Source organism: Molothrus ater, chromosome 3 (genome assembly GCF_012460135.2).
Source record: "Molothrus ater isolate BHLD 08-10-18 breed brown headed cowbird chromosome 3, BPBGC_Mater_1.1, whole genome shotgun sequence".
NCBI lineage: Eukaryota > Metazoa > Chordata > Aves > Passeriformes > Icteridae > Molothrus > Molothrus ater.
The window spans coordinates 569,513-591,497 of record NC_050480.2 but is presented as its reverse complement, the minus strand read 5'-3'; the positions used below and the strand labels follow the sequence as shown (position 1 = coordinate 591,497).

Sequence of the window (21,985 nt, the reverse complement as noted above, 5' to 3'; positions counted from 1 at the left end):
GTCTCCCTTCTGCTGGCATTTCTAAAAGCTACTGCACTAAGTTGCTGAGAGCCAGCACCATCAGATCTGCCTCACAGACACTAAATAACTTCCAACTGGAAATTCTTTATTTGCTGGGTATGGGGTGAAGCATGTGATCAGTATTCAATAGCCTCATGTAACATAAGATGAGAAAGACTCCAGAACATTTATTCCCTCACCTTGAAAATTGAGAACTTGCAGTGCATAGGATTTTAAATAGGATACAGTGACAGGGTGAGAGCCCATGGGACAAATAAGGCAGTTTGTATTTTCATTGCCATCTGACCATCAGCCTGGAAGCTAACTGAAAACCAGCCACAAAATTATCATCTTTATTCCTGCCCCTCAGCTTTTTAGCATTATGATCTGCAGATAAAGAACTAATAAAGAGAGTCAGAGTTTGCTATTAACAGAACATCCCACTGAAGTCATCTGGAATCCTCCCACTGAGTTCTATGTGTTCCAACCACAGTGTTAGACAAGTCAACATGAAAATAAGTAGCAGAAATAATTTCAGAATGCCTGGGCTGAGCAGAAAAGAGACCCTCATGGGAAATGAGGTGATGGAAGGGGCACAGCATTCCCTCCTCCACAAGTGCCACAGGGTACAGAAGCTGCAGGGTCAGTAACTGAAGGTTTCAGTGAACAAACCTCGCTAACCAAGCCAGTGCTGAACTCCGAGGACTCCCAGAGTTGTCAGCTCTGCAGTGAACTCCTGCCCTGCTCTGTGGCTCCCCTGACTCTAGGGATCCCAGCTGTCATCCTGGGGAGCACATGCTGTGAGTGCAGAGCTGCTGGACTGCCCACCATCCCTTTTTACTGTGCCACATCCCTGGCTGAGGAGTGCCTCCCTCTTCCTCAGTAACTCTGAAATCACCTTTACCTCAAGTCAAGTTGAAGTGCAGGGGCATACAAGAAATCTGTACTTAAAACATCCAAAAAAGAAACAGTTTTAGGGAAAATTTAGGTGACAAAGATAAAGGAAAAAAAACAAACAAACCCCCCCAAAACCCCACAACCAAACCTCTATTGACATTACTCTCATACCTGAAACACCCCTCTCCAAAACCCAGCTAACCTGCAGCAGACCCTTTCCTGAGACTGTTTTTCTATGTAGCATTCACCTGAGCTGCATTCAACAGAGAACTTCTTGGCAAAACGCTTCAGCTTTTGTCTCTATTTGTCTTCATAAGCCTTGCTGACAATTTGGATTTTTTTCCCTTGAAAACAACCACACCAAAAGAGACTCAGCTTTCCTCCCAAGTCTCTTCTCTAAGGACACAGTATCAGGGAGCCTAACAGTTATTTCATGGATTTTCTCCTTGATGAAAAGGCCTATTCCTAAGAGTGCATATTAATTGGTAGAAAGAGTCAGTGTTGGTTTTGACAAAGCAACTGCAGTATAAAGAAGAGTGAAAAAACCTAAACCAGTTTAGTAAGCTGTACATTGATCTGAGTGATACCAACAGCTTCATACAGCAGCATCAAACCAGAAACAGAGCAGATCCCAGGAAGTCCAGGAGGAGGAGCTGGGTGGTACCTGCCAGCACAGCCCTGAGGAGGCTGTGCTGCTGCATGAAACAAAGGCTGTCTCAAGGAGCAGACCACTTCCCTCCCTTGAGAGGGCACAGTTGGAGCAATGCTCCCACAACAGCTCCCAAGAGGACCTCCAGAATTAGCCAACTGTGTCATTCTCCCAAGCTGGCAGGTCTGAATAAGGAGATTTTGGGTGGAATGCACCGCACAACAGATTTTTTTGCAGTAGCATCAGAATGCAGAGAGATGAATAGCAGTGATAATTACTTCCTCAGTACAAAGGCTTGAGTAAAAACCAGGCAATCCTCAAGCACACCTTGCAGCTGAAGCCAGGCTGTCACCAGCCCAGCTCCCCCTGATGTGATCAGGACTCCAGGGCCATGCAGCCCTTGTGGTGCACAGCCTCCCTCCAGAGGTCAGCTGTGGGACAGCTTTGGCATGCACAGAGGAAACCCAGCACAACGCAGAGACAGCAAGTGGAACAGAGGATGGCAGAGGATTGGCCCACATGTTCCAGCAGGGACTGAGCAGTGCTCTCAGCCTGGCACCTTCTGCTAGCACCAAACAAAACTTCACAGCCTTTCTAGTTTGAGTATTTGGAAGCAACCGCTCAGCAGTGAAACATTTTCATGTGGAATTAGATGACTTTGGAGCTGCAAAGTGAGCATGTCAGTAATGGGGACTTTACCTACAATGGGGAAGAATGGATGTTGCAGGAACAATTGAGGTTAATGTTTAAGAATATATAAAACAAGGGGGAAACAGTAATAAATGTCGGTGATAAATATTCTTTGGAATAATCTTGATGTGGACATGATTTAGTGGTGATCTCATTGTCAGACACAGTGGGCCAAACCTCTCTCCAGTGGGCTCCACAGATGGCATTCATGCAGGGCACCATGAAGTTGGATTGTCCCAGCAGCTCCCTCCTGGCTGTGAGAGATGTCCCCGTGGGAAGGGAGGGAGGGGAGCTGCTTTCAGCACCCGGGACAGAGCAGCCCCAAGGCCGCCCTAAGTCGCAGCACAGCGGAGCTCTGGGCAGCCCTGCCCTCCCGTGGGCGCTCGGCCGCGGCACGCCTGGGGCCCTGCCAGGGCACGGGGACACTGTGCCCGCCTTTGGGCTGTGCTGTGTCTCCCACCTTTGCCTCTGGGAGCTCCAGGCCATGCTCAAAGCTCGGGGCACCTCACACCTTTCCTTCCTCAGGGCAGTCAATTACCACTCCCTTACTGTACTCAGTTTCTACCAGCACTACCCCACTTGCATTCTGGCAGTAGCTTGCCACTCCTCCAAAACCGACCTGTCAGCCAAAAAGAGCCCAGCAGCTTGAGGCTTCAGACCTTGGAATAATTTCCTCTGGTGAGCTTTGTTTATCTCTATAGGCAGGGAATACTCTGAATTTCTCTAAGAGGATTTTAATCCTATTTATTTTGGAGACATTGCAGTACCCTAACTCGAGAGCAACACCTCTGCTCTTGAAACCACATTGCTTTGAACCATCCAGTATGATGCTGAGCTGCTTCTTGCATCATGAATCCTCATTATCACTCTCAAAAAGCTCATGGAAAGCTGATCACCATGAGAAAATAAATCAAGCATAAAAATCTAAACATATACATGCAGTTACATGCACATTCACATTTGGGGTGAAATACCAAGTACCCAGCATGTTTATAATCTGGTTATGCTGTTTCCATAACTTCCAGAGAAAAGGCATGCAGATGTTTCTGACAGGATATTCAGTTGCTTCCATATTGGACTAAATTTCAAAATACATGTGCTAACTTTTCTAATGGCAATTTTATGTGTGCTGCTCAACAAAGTGAAAAAGGAGAATTTACCCCAGGCCTTTGGCCAAGACATGTGTCTCCTTATTTGTGGCAACAACAACAGCAAAAATCTAACAAAGAACAGGCTGGGAAACATCATCTACTGTGCCATGTCTGCATCAACCATTTAGTGCAGCCAAGGAGAAAGAGAAGGGCCTATGTTTTGGCTATGCTATGTTTTCCAAGAAGGAAAGCAATACACCAAGGCACAACAGTGCATCACTACCAGTCCAGCCAATTCACACCACAGAGTGCTAACACCAAATAGCTGCTGTACAAATGGCACTCCTTGCAGGGTAAATAATGAAACTTAGGCTAAAACAATGTTTTCTCTTGTTGTGACTCACCACACAGTCCCATGGCTTTCATCAAACGCCTTTCCATGCTGTTGGACATGCATCCAGCTGTGTCACCACTTTCCTGGCAGAAGAAATTTCACATCAAAAAACAATTCTTTTTTTCTTTTTTTCTTTTTTTTTTTTTTTAATTTCCTAATGCTAGAGGTGATTTGCAAACAATTCAGCTACCAGGCCTGGCCAGGAACAAGACAGGCAGTGTTGCTGCAGTTATCCCATACATACATGACTACCGGGCCCGGCAGGAGCACTGAGGTCTGGCCTGTGGCATTTGGGAATTCGGCACTAAAGGAAGTGGACGGAAAGGAGATACAGAGCTCAGGCAGTCCCTGCTGCTGCCTTTTAGAACGACTTAGGCTTCACTTGACAAGCTCTGAGGGGTTTTTCCCCATTCACTGTCATTTTTCTCCTGTTAATACAGGTTTCTCTGTCCAACTCTGTGAACGATCCCATTTCCACCCAAGCTCATTTACATTATCGTGCTACACAGACCCTGAGGGAATGGCCGGGCCGTTGGGGGGACACGCGCACCTCGCCACTCCATTTTCTGGCAACTCCAGAAAAGTCTGGAGGCGAAACAGCCGCACAGCGTTGCTTCTTCCCATGGGGGAGGAAAAGAAGGCTTGGCGAGTAAGCCAGCTACAAGGAGAGAGAGTCCAGGACACCCAAGTGCTTCCCGAGCGCCCATCTCACCCCCGGCGGGGCGCCGGTCCGTACCGAGCTGAGGGGAGCCGGTGGCGCTGAGGGGAGCCGGTGGCACCGCGGGGATCCGCCGGCACTGAGGGGAGCCGGTGGCGCTGAGGGGAGCCGGTGGCGCTGAGGGGATCCGCCGGCGCTGAGGGGAGCCGGTGGCGCTGAGGGGAGCCGGTGGCGCTGAGGGGATCCGCCGGCGCTGAGGGGAGCCGGTGGCGCTGAGGGGAGCCGGTGGCGCTGAGGGGAGCCGCCGGCGCTGAGGGGAGCCGGTGGCACCGCGGGGATCCGGTACCGCCTCACGGCTCTCAACCGCCCGACGCCGTTGCCAAGGGGACGGCCACAACGGCGATGGCGGCCGCTGAAGCGGGCGACGGTCCGGCTGCGGCCGCTGAGGCGGGCGAGGGTCCGGCGGCGGCCGCTGAGGGTCCGGCGGCGGCCGCTGAGGCGGGCGAGGGTCCGGCGGCGGCCCCCGAGCCCTCGGCGCCCTCCTCCTCAGGTGAGTGCCCCAGGCTGCCGAAGGTCGCTACCGCTGCCGGGCATGGAGGCGAGGGGGCGGCGAGGCTGAGCCGCCGGCTCCCGGCGCTGCGGAGGGCCGGGGCAGAGCGGGCCCGCTGTGAGGGCTGAGCCGCAGCCTCGCCGGACACGGGCGCGCTGCGCATCGCCCTCCTCACGGCCCGCACCTTTCGCCGCCGGCATTTACCTCCGTTTGGGTGTCCGTACGGCCAGAGCAGCCGGCTGTCCAGCATCCCCCTCTTCCAGCAGCTTCTCTCCCGTTAAAGCCAGTCTACTCTACAGGCCGCCCGCTCCTCTGAGTCGCAGTCCAGGGAAAATAAACCAACCCCGGCTGCTCACCCTGTTCCTTGTTCCTGAACGCAGCAGTACCTCACCCCCGACTCCACAGCCTTCCAGAAACTTCCCTGGAGCCCAGCTGGGCTCCTGGCTGAGGAGCCACCCCCAGCCCCTGTCCCGCAGGTGTTGCTCGTAAAGCTGATTGCCAGGTGTGGGCAATCAGGGCTCCATCCAGGTGTGGGCAATCAGGGCTCCGGGTGTGGGCAATCAGGGCTCTGGGTGATGGCAATCAGGGCTTTGGGTGATGGCAATCAGGGCTCCATTTCGATGGATACCGAGGTGCCTGGAAGTTGCAAGGCAAGCTGAAGACAAAAGGATGCACATCTTTTGATCCAACCCAGCCATAACCAGGGAACTGCCTTTACAGCACTCACGACTGGATCTGGGCTGAGATCTCCACACGATATTGAAACCTGCTCAGTTCAAACCTAAGTGCCCGTCACTGTGCTCAGCTGTGCCTCAGCCCAAGGCAAGGCATTATTGGAGAATTAACACCGAAAAACCACAGCATTATAGGCTATTCATGAGACTGGAATTCAGTTTTAGGAAGATTGTGCTGCATCACTCCTATTAGTCACAGCCAAAAATCCAGTGCAATTATTCACATAAAGCTGTAAATATAGCATGGCACTGTTACCATATTGGTTCCTTTTATACTGACATATAGGGCTCGTGCTTATCTCTGTGCCCAGCATGCAAAGGGATTAAATTTAGAAAGTGCTCAGCTATTTTCTCCCACTAAAGATAAAACACATGAAAATTTTGTTTACTGGTTTGTGAATGGTGATAATTAAAGGGATGTTTTCAACTGGAAATGTTGAAACTGACAAAACTTTTGCAAACTTCTAAGGTGGAGTCACAAGTGCTTCCAGCAGCAGTCAGACAGCAGGCTTTGACTGGGTGACAGGGAATGAGATCAGCGGCCACCAGAAGTTCCCTCTCTATCACTCTACCTCCATCACAGCTTGGAAAGCTTTGTGGGAAAACAGGAATCCAACTAAAATGATTTTCTTAATGCCAGGTGTACTGAGAAAAGGATTAATCTGGATTTGAAATGAGTTCATGCTCTCCATCAGAACAATGACACAGGCTGGCAGAATGAAGGTAGCGAGTCTGTTGATGTTTGTCAACAGATAAAATTGTTGCTAAGCAAACACTACAGGCCTGGGATTTGTGGTTACAGCTTCATGAAGCCCTCCCCAAAGCACAACTGTCTGAAAGCCACACTAACAATCCCTCATTTTCCATTAAGCCATCTATTATAGGTGAAGTGATAAAAAAATATATGAAATGCACAGCATTGGTAGTATTTATGTCTAGTAAATTTACTAGTATTTACTACTAGTCAATTTACTCATTTACAATGAAAATTGACAAGATGTTGCAGTTTTCATTTTAGAAGCCTTTTTCCCTTGCTTATAACTTTATATGACCCTGGGTAGGATTTCTTATCCCACCTATGTTTCTTTGATGCTGCTACTTTAGAAGCTTCTAATAAAACTTGATCCACTCACTTTCAACAAATGCTGCAAAGAAATATTTACTGTAACAGTTAAAATGTTATGGTTGTTTTCATGTAAATTGTTGGTTCTTAATGCTTTGAAGCAAAAGCATTTTGCTTTAAACTGGCTAAGGACTCAGTGGCTGAATTGTGATAACAACAGACTTCACTATTGCGATAAAAATAATTTCACTTCTGCTCATGGAAATAATTTTATTGCTGCATGTGAAATATTAAAAGAATACTGTGATAAGCAGCTCAAAGCACCAGCAAAAATCTGATCAGAACTAAAATGGTACTCAATTGTGCATTCCACTGTGAGCAAAAATGAAAGTACGAAAGTGTGCAGTGAGTGTAAGGTGTGCCATCAGTCTCATGTCCAGCATGGGGCAGAGGCTATAGGGAGCAAGTATCTCAAGGAATCTCCAAGATAATCCATGAAATAAATCCAAATCCATATGTATTGAATGTTATATCCATTTGTTCACATTTGTTCATCAAAGATTAGTTACTAACAGTTTTTTACCAAGTGCAGTTCTGCTCATGTTCTATGGCATTACTAACCTATGTCCAAGGAGAATGTCACTTCAGTGTTTGCTGCTTCAGGGGGAGAAAGAAAGGAATAAAAAGCAAGTTTTCATCTTAAATAAGTTCCTGAAAAATCATGAATAACAGTGGGAAGAAAGTTTTTTGGAAGTAAACCCAAGTTCCCTACTGCTGCAGGATGGTGGGAAGTGGAACAAAAGCATAAGAGAACATCTAAGCTTGTCAGTTCCATCTAAGTATCTTTCTTTTGATGAATTTCAGTGGTGTAAGAGCCTTCCCTGCAGAACATTCCTGCTGCTCCTCCTCACAGCCCCTGCAGAGTTTGCATCACAACTTTTCCCTGTCCTCAGTAGCCAGAAAAAAACTTCCTGTATTGAGGATTTGCTCAGAAATTGCTTCAGGCTCTAAAAGGCAGGCTCTGTGGGGACTCCAGTGTTCACTTCTAGCAGGGCATTCCTCTGAAGTACCCTTATTTCTCAGCTCTGAGCTTTAGGACGACAGGGTTGCTACAGGTGTAATTCCTGTCAGCAGGATAAAAATCTCTGCATTTATTCCCTTTCGCTGGACAAAATGTCACAGGAAGAACAACATGGTTGGGATGAGAATGAACACGCCACAGGTGACAGATTTAAGTTATTGCTACCTAAAGATTTAATTGTTTGATGTAAGAATATACTTGTTTATGATCAGAATGAGGGTTATGTAAGACCTAAAGAGAAAAGGATTTAAGTAATGCCGTGTTTAAATGGAGAACATCTGAGAGCAGCTGACCTATTCAGACCAGGTTTCATTGCAAAGAGAAAATCTTTGCATTTTAGTACCCACTTAAACACTTCTGCAAGGGAGCAGCTTCTAATAACAACACCTTCACCATAACTGGGTCGACAAGGAGGGAGCTGAGGGCCGTGTCTGTCAGGGAAAACAAGAGGCACAGTTGTCAGAAATCTGCCAACAGTTTTCCCAATCTCTGTTCCAAAACTAGGCTGGACACAGAACTTGCAAAGAAATGAGAGGCAATAGCTACAGAAACTACAACTGGCAAGTTGTACCTGTGGTACAAAAATTACCTCTCTGTCCATTTCCAACATGATTCACCTTCAGTCATCTTTTTCTACTTTTCCTGCAGTTTTCTGTCAGGCTTCCTTCCCAGAATGGGAGGTCTTGCCTCACAAAGTCTGTTGGAATCGTGCATCCTTCTCCATCTCTCTGCAATCTCCCCTTCTCACAGACATTCACAAAGCACCCAGAGTAGCCAGGCAGATGCTGAGTGGTCCCATTCACAGACTACATTGCAATGAGTAAGAAACCCAAACAAACCAAACCCCAAGTGCTCTCTAACAGATGTTCCTTCATCTTTTTGTGTTGCATGTCCTGTAAGAGTTCTGGAGGACGGGCTGACCCAAGGTTTGCTGAAGGTGCTAGGAAGCTTCTCATCCACTTGGGAAAGCTTCAGAAATGGTCCCTACAATGTCTGACCCTTCCTAACCCTCCAGCCATGAGAGCTGAGACTAGCTAAAGAGGCTAAAAAACCTAAAAGAAAAAAACCAAAAAACATCCAGGATTGAGGCAAGTGCAAAGTCCTGCACTGAATTTTTTTCAAGAAGCTTGTGATGCATGACCTGGAAGAACCTTTTCCCAGACCAGTGCATTGCTATCTGTATTTTTTTTCCTCCAAGGGTTTTGTAGCAGAGGAATTTGACTTACTCTTTTATCTACATAGCCTAGCAGGAAGTTCATGCATCAGCTACCAGAAAAAAAACCCCAAAAACAGGGAAGGTGCTCAGGCACTGATGAGGTGATGTTAGTATAAATTTTAGTATGAATTTTATGTTTCAGGAAGTGCAGAGGACATGGTGTCTTGTGACTTTTTCCCCCATTGAAAATAACATATGAACAGCCTCCCCTTAGGCTTCCAAGTAATTGTAGATTATAACAGTTCCTTGAATGGAGAGCAGTTACCCTACAGCTTCTTAACTTAATTTTCTCCTTGGATGAGACCTCTTCAGAACAGCTGGATGACTAGAAAGAAAAATTTTGTAAGGTGTTACTTGGGTTTATAGTCTCTATATGTGCTGCCCACAGTAAAAAATAAATTAGTTCAAAACCTAGTGTTCTGTCCAGGTAAAGTGGATATTTTCATGCTGTGAACATGGTCTGATTCCTGATTTTACTGGCAGGTCACTATAATGTCCTCTGTGAGATTACATGTTTTCTTTTTTGTCCATGCAGAAAGTACTTCCTTGAAAGAAGAAAATCATCCCTATCCTGGGATGCTACCAGTAGATAAAAGGCTTCTAAACTTACAGATCTACAAACTTCTTCAGTGTGTTCACAAGAAAGACAAGAAGCAAATAGAAAACCTGATGCAGAAGGGATTCCCAGATCTGATTAATTACACAGAGCCCAAGGAAGGATACAGTGCCTTCCACGTGGCCGCCATGAAGAACGACATTGAAATGTGCCGCTTCCTGCTGGAGCACGGAGCGTGCCCCAACGTCCACGACAACATGGGGTGCACCCCAGCCATGAAGGCAGCTGAGCTGGGCTATGAGGCCGTTCTGGAATTATTAGCAACAGCTAACGCCTCCATGACTGCTGTGGATAATGAAGGGAAAGGTGAGTGGGAAGGCAGTACCATAAAGCAGTCCCTCAACTGTGTGGCACACTTATTACATGTGATGTGTCCTGCCTGCGGAGAGGAGCTCTGCTTGAGGGTTATCCTCACAGCCCAACAGAAGCTGTTGGCCATTACAGCTTTGATGAAAATGAAAATAATTCTCCCTGAAGAGTCTAGGCCTTTAAATCATAAGTCACCCCAGCAAAGAGCTGAGAGGTAACTTATAATTGAGACTCACATTCCTCCCATGGCCTGTGACATACTGAGCTCTGGTTTTCTCCTTAAGTAAAGTCTCTGAAGTAGAAATCTTTTTTTGCATGGCTTCACCCTCAGTGAAGGGGTTTCTGTTGCAGACTGGTCAGCTGTGAAGCCCACAGCCTCACAACCCTTCTGGTAATTTCCTTTTGCACCCTAACCCCCACTGGTTTCCTTTGCAGGTATTTTGTTTTACTGCCTTACACCTACGGTTCGCCACACCCACTGCCTGCAAATTGCCTTGGATTATGGTGCAGATGTCAACAACTGTACCACTACTGGGAGGTCTCTGCTTCTACAAGCCTGTGAGCAGGCTCATGAGGTTAAAGATATGTGCCTGATTTTCTTGGAGAAAGGAGCAGATCCCCATGCAAAAGACCCGGTATGAGCCTTTCTGTAACTAAGAACAGATACAGGAGTATAGAGCAGAGTACATGACCTTAAATTCTCACATTAAAATAATAAAGCAGTGAAAATTGCATAACTAGGTGGCCATACCTCTTCCCCTCTTCTGTACCAGCCTTTTTTGGAGGAGAGGGATTTAAATCTTCTTTTCGATTTTTGTAGGTTTAGAGTGCAAATATTTCCCCAAACTTACATGTAACTGGGTCAGCTGTTAGGAGCTGCAGTTCACTGTACTTCAGTGGAGCAGTGCTGATTTTTATTTGCCTTGATGTGCCCTTAGATTTTCAGAGCTGAAATAGTATTCATTAAAAGGTAAGTTATTTTAGTGAATATTTGCTAAAAGGTAGGGAAAATCTGATGAGCAATCAAGGCAGGAACAAGGCATGAGAAACTTTCTTCTCTTTTGTATGTCTTAATCATTTGTTTGTTTGCTTCCTTAATTTAACAAAGACCTGAAAGACTGAAGCTCTGTGCTGTTGATAAATCAAGAAGCACAGGCTTTCCCTTGGAGTTATCCAAAGCAAACATCTATTATTATCTAGGAAAAGACAATATTAATGTATTCGAGTGAACTTTTCCTCACAGAACCATAGTGTAATTCCCTGTTGCTTTGCCTTCCCCATAGCACACCTCCAGCCATAGCTCCTTACGCTCCTGCTTTCATAATCTGAGGTGGTATTTTGAGTTGGATGTTGTAAATATACATGAGAAGATACCCACAGAATCCAGGATTCCCTAACTAAGGAATTGATTGGGAATTATTTAAAGGACTCGAGCCTTCAATGTACTTGAGTTGCTGGCATCTGACTGCTCTCTCTTGGCAGCCCTGTGAGTAGATTTGAAGGCTTACCTGCAGGTCCCTTGGAGGCTCTGAGGCTGTGGTTTGCTGGCAGTGGCAGCGGGAAGGAGGCTCCCAGTGTGACTGCTCTGTGCTGCCTGCAGGCCACGGGGCGCACGGCTGTGATGGAGGCGGCTCGGGAGGGCGCTGCCGACGTGGTGCTGGCTCTGCTGCAGAGGGGAGCCGACGTGAACCTCTTCGACTTCGAGAGACACAGCGCTGCACACTTGGCGGCCAAAGGAGGCTTCCTTGAGGTATTAACATTTGTGCTGTGAAAGCATTGCTGCAAAGCCAAACCTGGCTGGGTTTTTTGTTGTTACAGGGCTTTGCTTTAGGTTTTTGGAGTGTGTTTTTGTTGGGGTTTTTTTGAGTCCGTTATCTCAGTTGATCAAAGCATAATCATCAGTAATCAAAAGCAGATTCTTTGTAAGCATCAAAGGGATTCCAGCACTGATAGGCCAGACAGGGGCTCACAGGGAGCTGGCAAGAAGATTGTCCTTGGTGTCTACAACTACACAAGGTTTCTGTTTCATCCGTTAAATAGGTATAAAACTATAAAAAACAATAATGTTATATGTGCATTGACCAGCTGGACATGGGAGAGAACTTCATTATTAGAATGGGAATGTAAGATTGCATTTATTTGCAAATCAATCTCACATTTTCACATGTTAAGAACAGACAAGATTTTTGGTGGGACTCTGTTTGTTTTTCTAGATTCTGGCGATTATTTCAGGTTATGGTGCAGACTTGAAACTGGTTGCTATGAATGGTAACACACCACTTCATTATGCTGCAGAGGGAGGATTTACAGACTGCTGCAGGTACATAGGACAAAGAGGTACATGAAAACTAAATTACTTCACAACTACTATCTGTATTCTATTTCTGTGATAAAGGAAAGATTTCATTTGGGTATCTCTGAAGGATTTGACTCTTGGGTACCCTGTGGCAAAATTTGTATTCAGAAGGGCCTAACCGAGGCTCTTATCTCATGTGGATGAGAAAACATTTCTCAAAGAAAGCAGCAGAAACATCAGGAGGTTGTGTAACTTAGTGTTGGACAGTATTAGGTGGTTCTGGGTTTAGTTGGTTTAGATGTATTGTAAGATGATCTTCCAATAGAAAAGACATTTTTAATTTGATGATAACGTAAAAAATATCTCTATGCAGTCATGAGGAAAACTTCATGCCCATGGGTATTGAAACATGGCCTGAAGCAGCTGTGATCCTTTCCTGACTTGATCAGATGATCCTGGCATTTCAAGCTTTGATCCAAGAGCACCATGCAAAATCCCACATTCTGTTCTTGTGATCAAACAAGTGATCCATTGCCAAATTGTAATGCTGGGGTATAGAAATAGGTGACACCTTAATCTTAGTTTGCTTCTTAACCTTGCTCACCACTTCAAGTAAAAATGTAAAGTTTCCACTGACTTTCTCTTTATACATATTCAATGGGGGGATAAATAAATAGAGCATGGGTTGCTCAGTGCTTCTCCCTTTGGGAAAAAAATATGGACATGTGGCTGACCTTCCAGCCTGGGATCAATGATGTGGTTCCACCTACCACTGCTATTTATACAAAATTGTAGGCCTGTGGCCATGAGTTGCCTGTGCATTACAAGTTTCTTATATTATAAAATTAGGAATTCCACTGCACTATTAGCCATACTGTGTCCATATCTCTAGGCTGTGATCCTACATGGTCCAACTTGATAAATCTGACCCCAAGGGATGTTGCCAAGGCCGGTGGGTTCAAGGCAGCAGCAGCAGTGCTGCGCAAAGCTGAAAAAGCCTTAAAGAAGCCAGATGAGACCCTTGCCTGGTACCTGAAGGTGTACGACTGGTCCGTGCAGCATGAGGATGCCATCCGCAAGGAGTTTGAGATCGACGAGGAAGACGAGGGGATAGTATCCAAAAGTGATTTCATGGCAGTCATTCAGAAGCGCTGGGGCACTGTGGATCAGGAACAAATAGAAATTCTTGCTAAAAAGCATGAAGTATCTTCTGACAAGATCAGCCTGGATGATTTTTTTAAAGGCTCAAAATACCTGCAGAAAACCTTTCTGCTCTCATCCTTTGGGCCCAAGGCAAAGAAGAAGAAGAAGCCGCCGAGAAAGAAAGGCAAGAAAGGCCTCCCTGTCCCAGTTTGTGTAATCCCCAAGAGTGAACGTCCCCTCAGGGAAGATGGCCTCCCTGCCTGCATGGTGGAGGCTGTCCCCACCCTCCCCGAGGAGCAGCGATTCAAACGCGCCCTCCACGCCGCCCACCCCGTGTTCGATGACCGCGCCTGGTACATGGAGGAGCCCAGTAAAACCCTCATGGATATCAACTACCTGGTCAGAGAAGGAGACTTTGTGTCTCTGCAGAGAGCCTTCGACCAGGGCGTGCCGGTAGATATGAAAGATAAATATTACAAAACACCTTTGATGGTTGCGTGTGCAAGTGGCAACATAGTTCTTGTGGAGTTTCTTCTGGAAAAGGGGTAAGATAATTTCAATTTAATTGCTATTTTGGGAAGGCTTTCAAAAGCATAAATGTCCAGTGTTTGGACTGGATTTCAAAAGCATAAATGTCCAGTATTTGGATGCAAAAGGTATGGTTTGTTTTTTGCTTACATAACATTTAAATATTAAAGTTACCTCCTTAAGATCTCAAGTCACAGGGGTAAGTTTATTATTTTTCACATTTTAGTAGCATGGAAATGAAAACAACCAAGAGACAAGTTCCCCAGACTGCAATTTTTGGTGTCTGGGCTGTTGATATTTGGTCAGCAGCAGGGGTTCATACCCAAGTAGTAGTGCATCAAGTAGTGCATCCTCACAAGCGAACTCTCAAAACTGGGAAATGATTTTGGGGAAATCTGACTTGAAGGACTTGCCTGAAATCATTGAGGTGATCCTGGACATTCCTGTTCCACATGCCTGATTTAAACCTCCACTTTCCTCTGCAGCTGAGGCAGGCTGAAACAGCAGGATTTACATCAGAAGCCCCTGCTACTAATTAGCCTGCTCCTCATTTTAGAAGTGCTTCAGCAATTCTGTAGCCTGCAGACACTTGTGAAAAATCTCAATGACACCTTAAAAATGAAAGCAATTTCAGAAAGATTCAGTCATACTTTTAATAGCATAATCTCTTATTGTCAGACTGCTGTGGTCCTACAATCCTTCACATAATTGCTTAAATGAACATTTTTCAAAGGTATTTACGTTAACTGGGTTATTTCTCTACTATACATAGATAGAATTCATGTTAATATTAATATATCAGGGAAAGGGACTGTAGTCATTGCTCTGGTTCCTGCAAAGACTAACAGCACATGGATCTTCCCACACCCTGGTAATTAATTAACTAACATTCCTAGAGCATATGGAAAATTGGGTAATGTGTATATTCAGGTTTTCTGAAGATAAAGATGTAGGAGCTACCAAATTAATCCACCAGATTAATCTCTGCTCCTTTTCCCAAGCCTCAGTAGACAGCACTGGAGTCACATCGTATTTAACAATAAGACCTAGAAACACAGTAACTTAGCTTGAATAAATAGTACCAGTTTTGAGATTGTTTCAATAGACAGAAATGAAAATGGAGAGGAAAGTTATCAGTAGCATTTAGGTTTGCATCTCTCAGCATCATGGGCATGCAGTTTAGCATGGGCATTCAAATACCTTTTACAATATTACCTTTTCAGTACAGAACCACAAATCCATATTGAAAACAAAACAAAACATTTATCCAGCTAAATGGTTAACATTTATTACGTTTAAAATTAAATTGGTGGTATCTACTTTCTATCTTTCTTCAGAAAGGATTAGAAGCAAATGAAATTTGGTCTGATGGGAAATTCTGTGCTTGATGGGCAGAAAATGCCAAGGAATTTTTAAATCAGTGCTGCATTGTCCCTGTTCCCACTGACTGGTTTCTTTCTGATAGGATGAAGTTAGGAAAAAGGGTTCAGGGGCAGACGGAGTCTGAGTGCAGGCAAAGAGGCTGGGCTGAGAGAGAAAGTGAAATAACTGAAGAAGCTCATTTTAATGAGAATTAAAACAAATGAAAACTGCATACAAATAAACCATAACAGCTTAGTGACTGAAAGATAAGAGAGATAAACGTGGTAGGTTAGGGAATTTACTGTGCTAAGATCTCATCAAAGATAGAATTCTGAAAAAGATTAAAAATTTAAAGAAGGGAAGAAGAACAGATGAATCTGTGCTTTTATTTAGACAATCACCTGACTTGAAGAGCAAACAGCTATCGCTGGAAGCAGCTTCCTTCATAACTTTTCTTTTTTCTTCCTTCCTCCTTGTTTTTTGGGAAGACAGCAGCTTTTTGTCCACCAAGCAAGTGGGACAGTGTCCCTAACTCCCTTCAGGACCCCTAGGGCTGGTAATGCTTTTCCTCCCAGTTTCAACCAAAGGCAGCCTGTTGCAGGGGTCTCCCTTGAACTAGCCCTTGCTTTCTGCAGAGCATCCCAGTTTTAATTTGGGAGCAGAAACAGGTCCTAGCCCAGCAGCCCAGCAGCCAGTAGTTTTTCAGCGCTCGGACTCCCGAGGCAGACCTTGTGTAACTCGTTTGTCAAAGGGAGGAGCCAGTGCAGAGGAATGGAGCAGGCAGAGGGCAGCGACACCGAAAGGAAAGGTGAACACTTCCCTCTCGTGCAGGCAAGCTCTGCAGTGTTGCCAGATGTCCTGTAGCACCTGTTCTTGGCCAGAAGGGAACTTTTTGAGTTCCTGAATCTGCTTTCTGCCATTCTCGGTGAAGCTGGAGCACAAGCAGCCTTTTACAGGACTAAGGGGTTTGAATGCCTGTGTTTTGTGCTGTACCCATGAAAAGGTCCATGTGAAGGACACTGATGGCTTAGGGGGAGACATGAGCAGCACCCAGGCACACTTACAATTACTATTCCATGCCAAGTTCAGGGACTCAAACAGGTTCAGAATGGCAATATGAAAATAGCTATTTACATTGAATATGCCATTGCAGTGGGCAGTTCCAGCTGACTGCCCTGGGAGCTGGGGCTGTTACTGTAGGCACCCCACAGCTTCAGCTGCCACAGCCGCTCTTACCCTGTGCAGGGCTGACGTGAATGCAACAGACAACTTCCTGTGGACCCCTCTGCACCATGCCTGCTACAATGGACACCTGGACATCGCTGAGGTGCTGGTGAAGGCTGGAGCAGCTGTCAATGCCCCTTCAGTAGGCGAGGCCACCCCGCTGATGAGAGCTGTTGAGGCCTGCAGGCTGGACATGGTCTATTTCTTAATCACTGCAGGTGCTGACGTCCAGGCTTTAAACAGCAATGGTAAATAGCAATGTCTCCAAAACAGGCTGTTTCTTTATTAAAAACACCTGGAACACTTGGAGAACTGTTCTGTGCTTAGGGTTGCTGTCAGGACTGGGATGAAGGAACAGGTTCAGTTCATTTTCTCCAGTATGGAATAATTATTGAAAAAAGGCTTTCTTGGGCTTTGCATATCTAGAAAATGAAGTAACATGAATAATTACTCAATTCAGGAGACTGTTACTCCTCACAAGACACATACAGAGTTATAAGTGGCTTTAATGAAAACATTCTATCTAGTTATTATTATTTGAGGGAAAATTGGATTTCAGCTGTGGATCAGAGTATAGTCTGCCACCCATTTAAGTGATTTATTTTGAGGCACAGGCAGCCCTGGTTAAAAGACTTCCTTGCTGCTCTACTTGTAGATATAACTCCTGAGAAGAACATATTTAACAGAAAACCAAATCTGAGCTGGAACTGAAGTGTTACCTCCTCACAGCAGATCTCTCCTTCAGAGTTATTTCCACTGTCTCCAGAGTAATTGAAAAGTTCACATGCATCACCTTTCAAGCTGTTGCTCTAACATAGGAAGCAGCACTGCTAAACAATGAGACTTTCCTTGCCAAAATGCCTAGTGGTGAAACCCTGCTTGTAGAAGGGATGTGTATTCCTTATTCCTTGTATCATGTGGAGTTGTGATTCACACAGCAGTTCAGTCTAACAGATACTTTACAGCCAGAGTCTCATAAGAACCAGGACAGATTTTTTTCCTTCATTAAGCACTGAAGCTGTTCATTTCCATCAGGGGGCTTTCCCTTGCTAGCCACAGAGCAAGCAGAGGCAGAAGGAGATGGCCAGCACAGCACAAGGTCAGGAATGCAGACCATCTCCTAGTGCTAAATGCTCTCAGCTCTCAGAGATCAAAATGACTACCTGGGGACCAGGGTATTAGGCTGCAAATGGCAGAACATTAAGAACAAAGCAAGCAATACAAGAATTCCAGCAATATTCCTGCAAAACGAGTTTCAGGGCTGGTGTCTTCCAGCTCTTATTTCTGCAAGCAGTGCTGATGACCACTGGTCCTCACACCAATGTCAGGCACGCTGCTGGCACATGGGATAGGTAATAAAACACTGGCCATATTAAATTCAGTTGATTGTCCAGCTGCAATAAACCAGTGCCAAAGTTAATTTTCATGGTTTACACAGATATTTATTTTTTTAAATACAGGAAGGAGTGCTCTCGATCTTGCTGAAGTATTTGAAGATGCTACAATAATTGAACTGCTCGAAAATCAACTGCAAATTTTGGCAGAAGAACAAGAAAAAGAAGAAGCAAAGGCAGCAAAAGGTGGGAAGCCAAAACCACCAGAGCCACCGAAATCTGTGAAAACAGAGGTATGAGAGATGGTAACAAGGGACTTATTTGCTAATAGTTAGCAGGGAGCTGCTTTCTTTCTATTCTTTGCCACCCGTTCCTCTCTAACGCTGTAACTTGGGCAGCTTTGTTAAAGTGAGTATTTTCAGATGCTCATGCTGTTCTTGTGAGTATTAGAACTTGTGCATTGGTTGAAATTTTTCTTGCTAATTAGACAAGCTTCATGTCTTCCCCAGACACACATCAGAATGATGTCCTGTATCACTAACAGACACAGAAAAAGATTTCCTTTTCTTTTTCCCTTCTCCTGAAGTATATGCTCATCCAGCTCTGTTGTGGTAAACACTGAACAACTGGTAACCATAATCTCTTAAAGGGAGAACCTCTTTTTTCACAAGATAAGAGCAATACCCTTCAAACTGGTTAAAAGTTTTTTATTTTCCTAGTTGAACTCACTGAGAAAATACCAGGCTTGCTAACTTCCTATTTTCCATTTTGTGCCATATCCTTCCTCTTCCACTATTTACCTGAGTCTTGTTTCTCAAATCCCACACTGATGCTTGCCTGTTTTATTTCTGAATGCTTTTCCTGCACCCTCTGGGAGTCTTGAGCAGCTCAGCATTGCCCTATTCCCAAGCTGACACCAGTCCACATCCAGGTTCTCCTCCTGTGGATGAGACCTTCCTGATTCACCAGTGGCACTTTTAGTCACGTCCAGCTTGCTGTTTAGGGAGAAGTTGAAATTGTATCTGCTGTGGCTGGAGGTGTCCTTCAGCTGCCCTGGACAGTGCAGTAAATATGTCCCAGTAGCTAAATGTTGGCATCTCCTTGCACAAAGGTTTTGAATGTCAGGGACAGCACAGGACTTTCAGAGGCAGGAGGAAGACAACCTTAGGTGCCTGTTCATTCCTCACTTGGAAGAGGATGGGATCACCAGCGGTACAAGGCCACTGTCTTGGGAGTCACAAAGAGCAGTTGATGTTTTAGTGCCCAAGGAAGAGAGGCGCCTTTTACCTTTCAAAAGGGTGGCCCTTGCAATTTTTGATTTCAAAAATCAGCTTTGACAGGTTCTGAAGAGATTAGGAAAAATACCCCCTCAGTAAACATCATAGCAGAGCATCAGAAGATGCAGGATGCATGCCTTGCTTGTGAACATGACGTGTTGGTAAAATTGGTACCTTCTTCCCCTTCAGTCTCCAGATGGATCCCCACCACCTGAGGAAGAAGCTGTTCCTGAAAAGACAAAGCGTTCCCGCAAGGACAGGTCTGCTTATTGGAAATCCTTGGCAGCGAGAGAAGACAAAAATGACATCTCCTTCAGACCCAGGAAAGTATGTACAGCAGCAAAACAGGAGTGCAGTTCCCTGGTCACTTTTGATCTCTTGCTGAGAGCAAAACCCACAACAATCCAAGCATTCATCTAGCTTAGAGATGATGTGACACAACCTGGAGAGGTTGCCACCAAACAAGAGTAAATTAAAGAGTTTGTGGATGTATAATTTATAATTACACAAACATATATATGACATATATTTGTGGAAATCAAATATTTGTTTTATATGTCAAAATCTCTTATCAAAATCAAAATCTCTTATCGTATTTTTGAATTGGATTAAAGTGCAGCCACAGTAAAATAAAAATGCAACTACATTTATGACACATATTTTTATACTCCTGCTTTTAAAAGATAGGTGTCTATTTGCATAGCATGGGCGCCAACTTCTAACTTGCCCTGTTGATTAGTTATCACATGATGACTTTTGGCAGTGACATTTACTGAACTAGATGGATCACAGCACACTAAATACTTGCTACCTAGAGTTGGAATAGTGGAAATACAACTTTTCTGTCCAGGTCTTGTCATATACACTTAAAAATAACTGAGAAACAGAACAACATAATCACAGTGAGGTAATTTTTGTAATTTTTTTTCCTCCTTGAAAAGGAAAAGAACGCCACTGCTGGCTGAGCAGTTATGTCTGGAGTTTGTTTATCATTTCCCTAACCCTGATTTATGCTAGTTTCTACAATGGTCTCAGAGGACTGAGGCTACATAGCTGATGACTCTACAGCTAATTACTATTTTCCACTCTGAGGATCATGAGCCCGAGTCAGTAATTTTAAATAATTACCTTAAGATCTTCTTTCCCACATTATCTGTAATCCGAGTCCATGGCATGATACAGATTGGAAGTGACAACAAGAGAATGCTCTGTTTGTACACACACACATTGTTGACCTCTCTTCTGCTGGGAGGCCACACTGCTTCTTTTCTATGTCTCACAGTGGAAAGGAGTGCTAGAACATGCCTCTCTTTGGCTAACAGTATCTTCTTAGTGCCTCTGTTGCAAAAGGCCCACCAAATTAACTACATAAACCTTTATTTTGTAGATATGGAGCCCTGATGCCACAGCAATGCAACTTGCAGAACAGCGAGTATTGCTCAGTGAACGCGCTACTCTTTGTGGTCACATGGCAGATTTTACAACCCTCTTCAATAGAAAATTTGAGAAATAAGCACAGCATCTGGAAAAAGCTACTTCAGCACGTGTTTTGAGGAGACAAAGATGTAAAAGGCTACTCCTTTGCAAGGAAGGAATTGTGCAGTGCTCAGTAAATAAATCTCAGTTACCATAAAAGAAAATCATATCAAGTTTTTCCTCTATAGATTATGTTGCTTACACACAATCTTTTGTTGAGGGCTTAGTCTGGAAAAAGATTTATCCTCATGTGATTCAAGTCTTGGAGCTGGCTCAGTATACTTCAGGGAATAGCCACTGTTGTGACACACACACCTTTTGCAAAGGTGTGGCTTTATAAGGCTTTCTTCACCCCAGCACAAAACTTCTTCCTGGAAGATACGTCCCCCTTCTACTCTAGATATGTAGATATGAAGATGGCATTCAGAAAATAGCTAAGACAGCAATGTTCTGAGTTGTCTGTAGAGGCCACAGAGAGTTTACAGCCAGGACTATCACAGTGCCTCATGTACTTCCTTCATGTTCTCCCATTCATTTTCCAAAGTGCATGTGAGATCTGAAACTGCTTCCACCCCAACAGGCACAGATTGTTTTCCTTCTGATTTCTTGAAAGGATAGTAATCTCGGTATAATAATCTGTAATCCACTTTTCTCCATTCTCCTGGAGAAAAACGTTCCAGCAGGTCTGGAGCCCCCCAGTCCCTGCACCTGAGCCAAGGGGCCTGTCTGTGATGGCAGTTTAACATTGTGACCCCCCTCTGCAGCCAGTAACTGAGGTTCTTGGTAACACATCCCTCGGGGGCAGTCACAGTGAAACAACACTGAGTGACCAGTGTGTGATTTTTATCTGCCAGCATAAAACTGCTGCTGGCTGCAGATGATTGTAAATAACAAAAATAGTAGAGCTTCAGTTAAGTCATAAGAGGCAGTGTGGGCAAGGAGCCCATGAACAATCGTAAATGAAACTGCATCTCTGAAAGAAGGAGAAGCAAAGAGGCAATTTGCTGAACAGTAGCCATCAAAATAAAATCAAGCAGCAGTCAGAAATTATACTGTAAGGCAAAACTGTGTTTCTGGCAGAGCTCTGTCATGGAGGTTACCTAGGACAGTTCACAGCCTTCACATGTCCAACGAGGCTTTTCCTGGTTCTTAGTGCAAGGTTGAGCAGCAGACCATTCCTTGTGGGATCCTCCACTACCTGTGTCAGGAAGGAATCACCAAAGCTTTCCAGGAACCTCCTGGACTGTCCGTACTTTGCTGTGTTGCCTCTCCAGCTGTCAGGGTGGTTAAAGTCCCTCACAAGAGGGGAGAACCAGGACTTGGGTATTGAGGCTGCTTTGAGCACCCTGCATTGTGGCATCACAGTGGTGATGGAATAAGGAGGCTGTGTCCTGTGC

General features: G+C 44.9%; 2 protein-coding genes across 2 annotated transcripts in view; one reads left to right on the top strand and one right to left on the bottom strand.

Moving 5' to 3' along the window:
* The window catches only part of PAK5 (p21 (RAC1) activated kinase 5), a 160,324-nt gene extending 155,803 nt beyond the window's left edge, over positions 1–4,521 (bottom strand). The window contains exons 1-2 of the mRNA XM_054514272.1: positions 4,458–4,521; positions 3,732–3,804 (exon numbers count right to left, since the gene is read on the bottom strand). Coding sequence (XP_054370247.1) covers positions 3,732–3,780 — 49 coding nt within the window. The 5' untranslated portion in view covers positions 3,781–3,804; positions 4,458–4,521. The remainder of the gene's footprint in view (positions 1–3,731; positions 3,805–4,457) is intronic.
* A 341-nt stretch (positions 4,522–4,862) lies between these two features.
* Positions 4,863–20,752, top strand: ANKEF1 (ankyrin repeat and EF-hand domain containing 1). The gene is made up of 10 exons (XM_036381438.2): positions 4,863–4,929; positions 9,559–9,945; positions 10,384–10,583; positions 11,549–11,698; positions 12,162–12,285; positions 13,137–13,932; positions 16,523–16,749; positions 17,962–18,128; positions 19,302–19,439; positions 20,500–20,752. The coding sequence occupies exons 2-10, from the start codon at positions 9,600–9,602 to the stop codon at positions 20,623–20,625; spliced, it is 2,274 nt and encodes a 757-aa protein (XP_036237331.1). The 5' UTR covers positions 4,863–4,929; positions 9,559–9,599; the 3' UTR covers positions 20,626–20,752.
* The last annotated feature ends 1,233 nt before the right edge of the window (positions 20,753–21,985 follow it).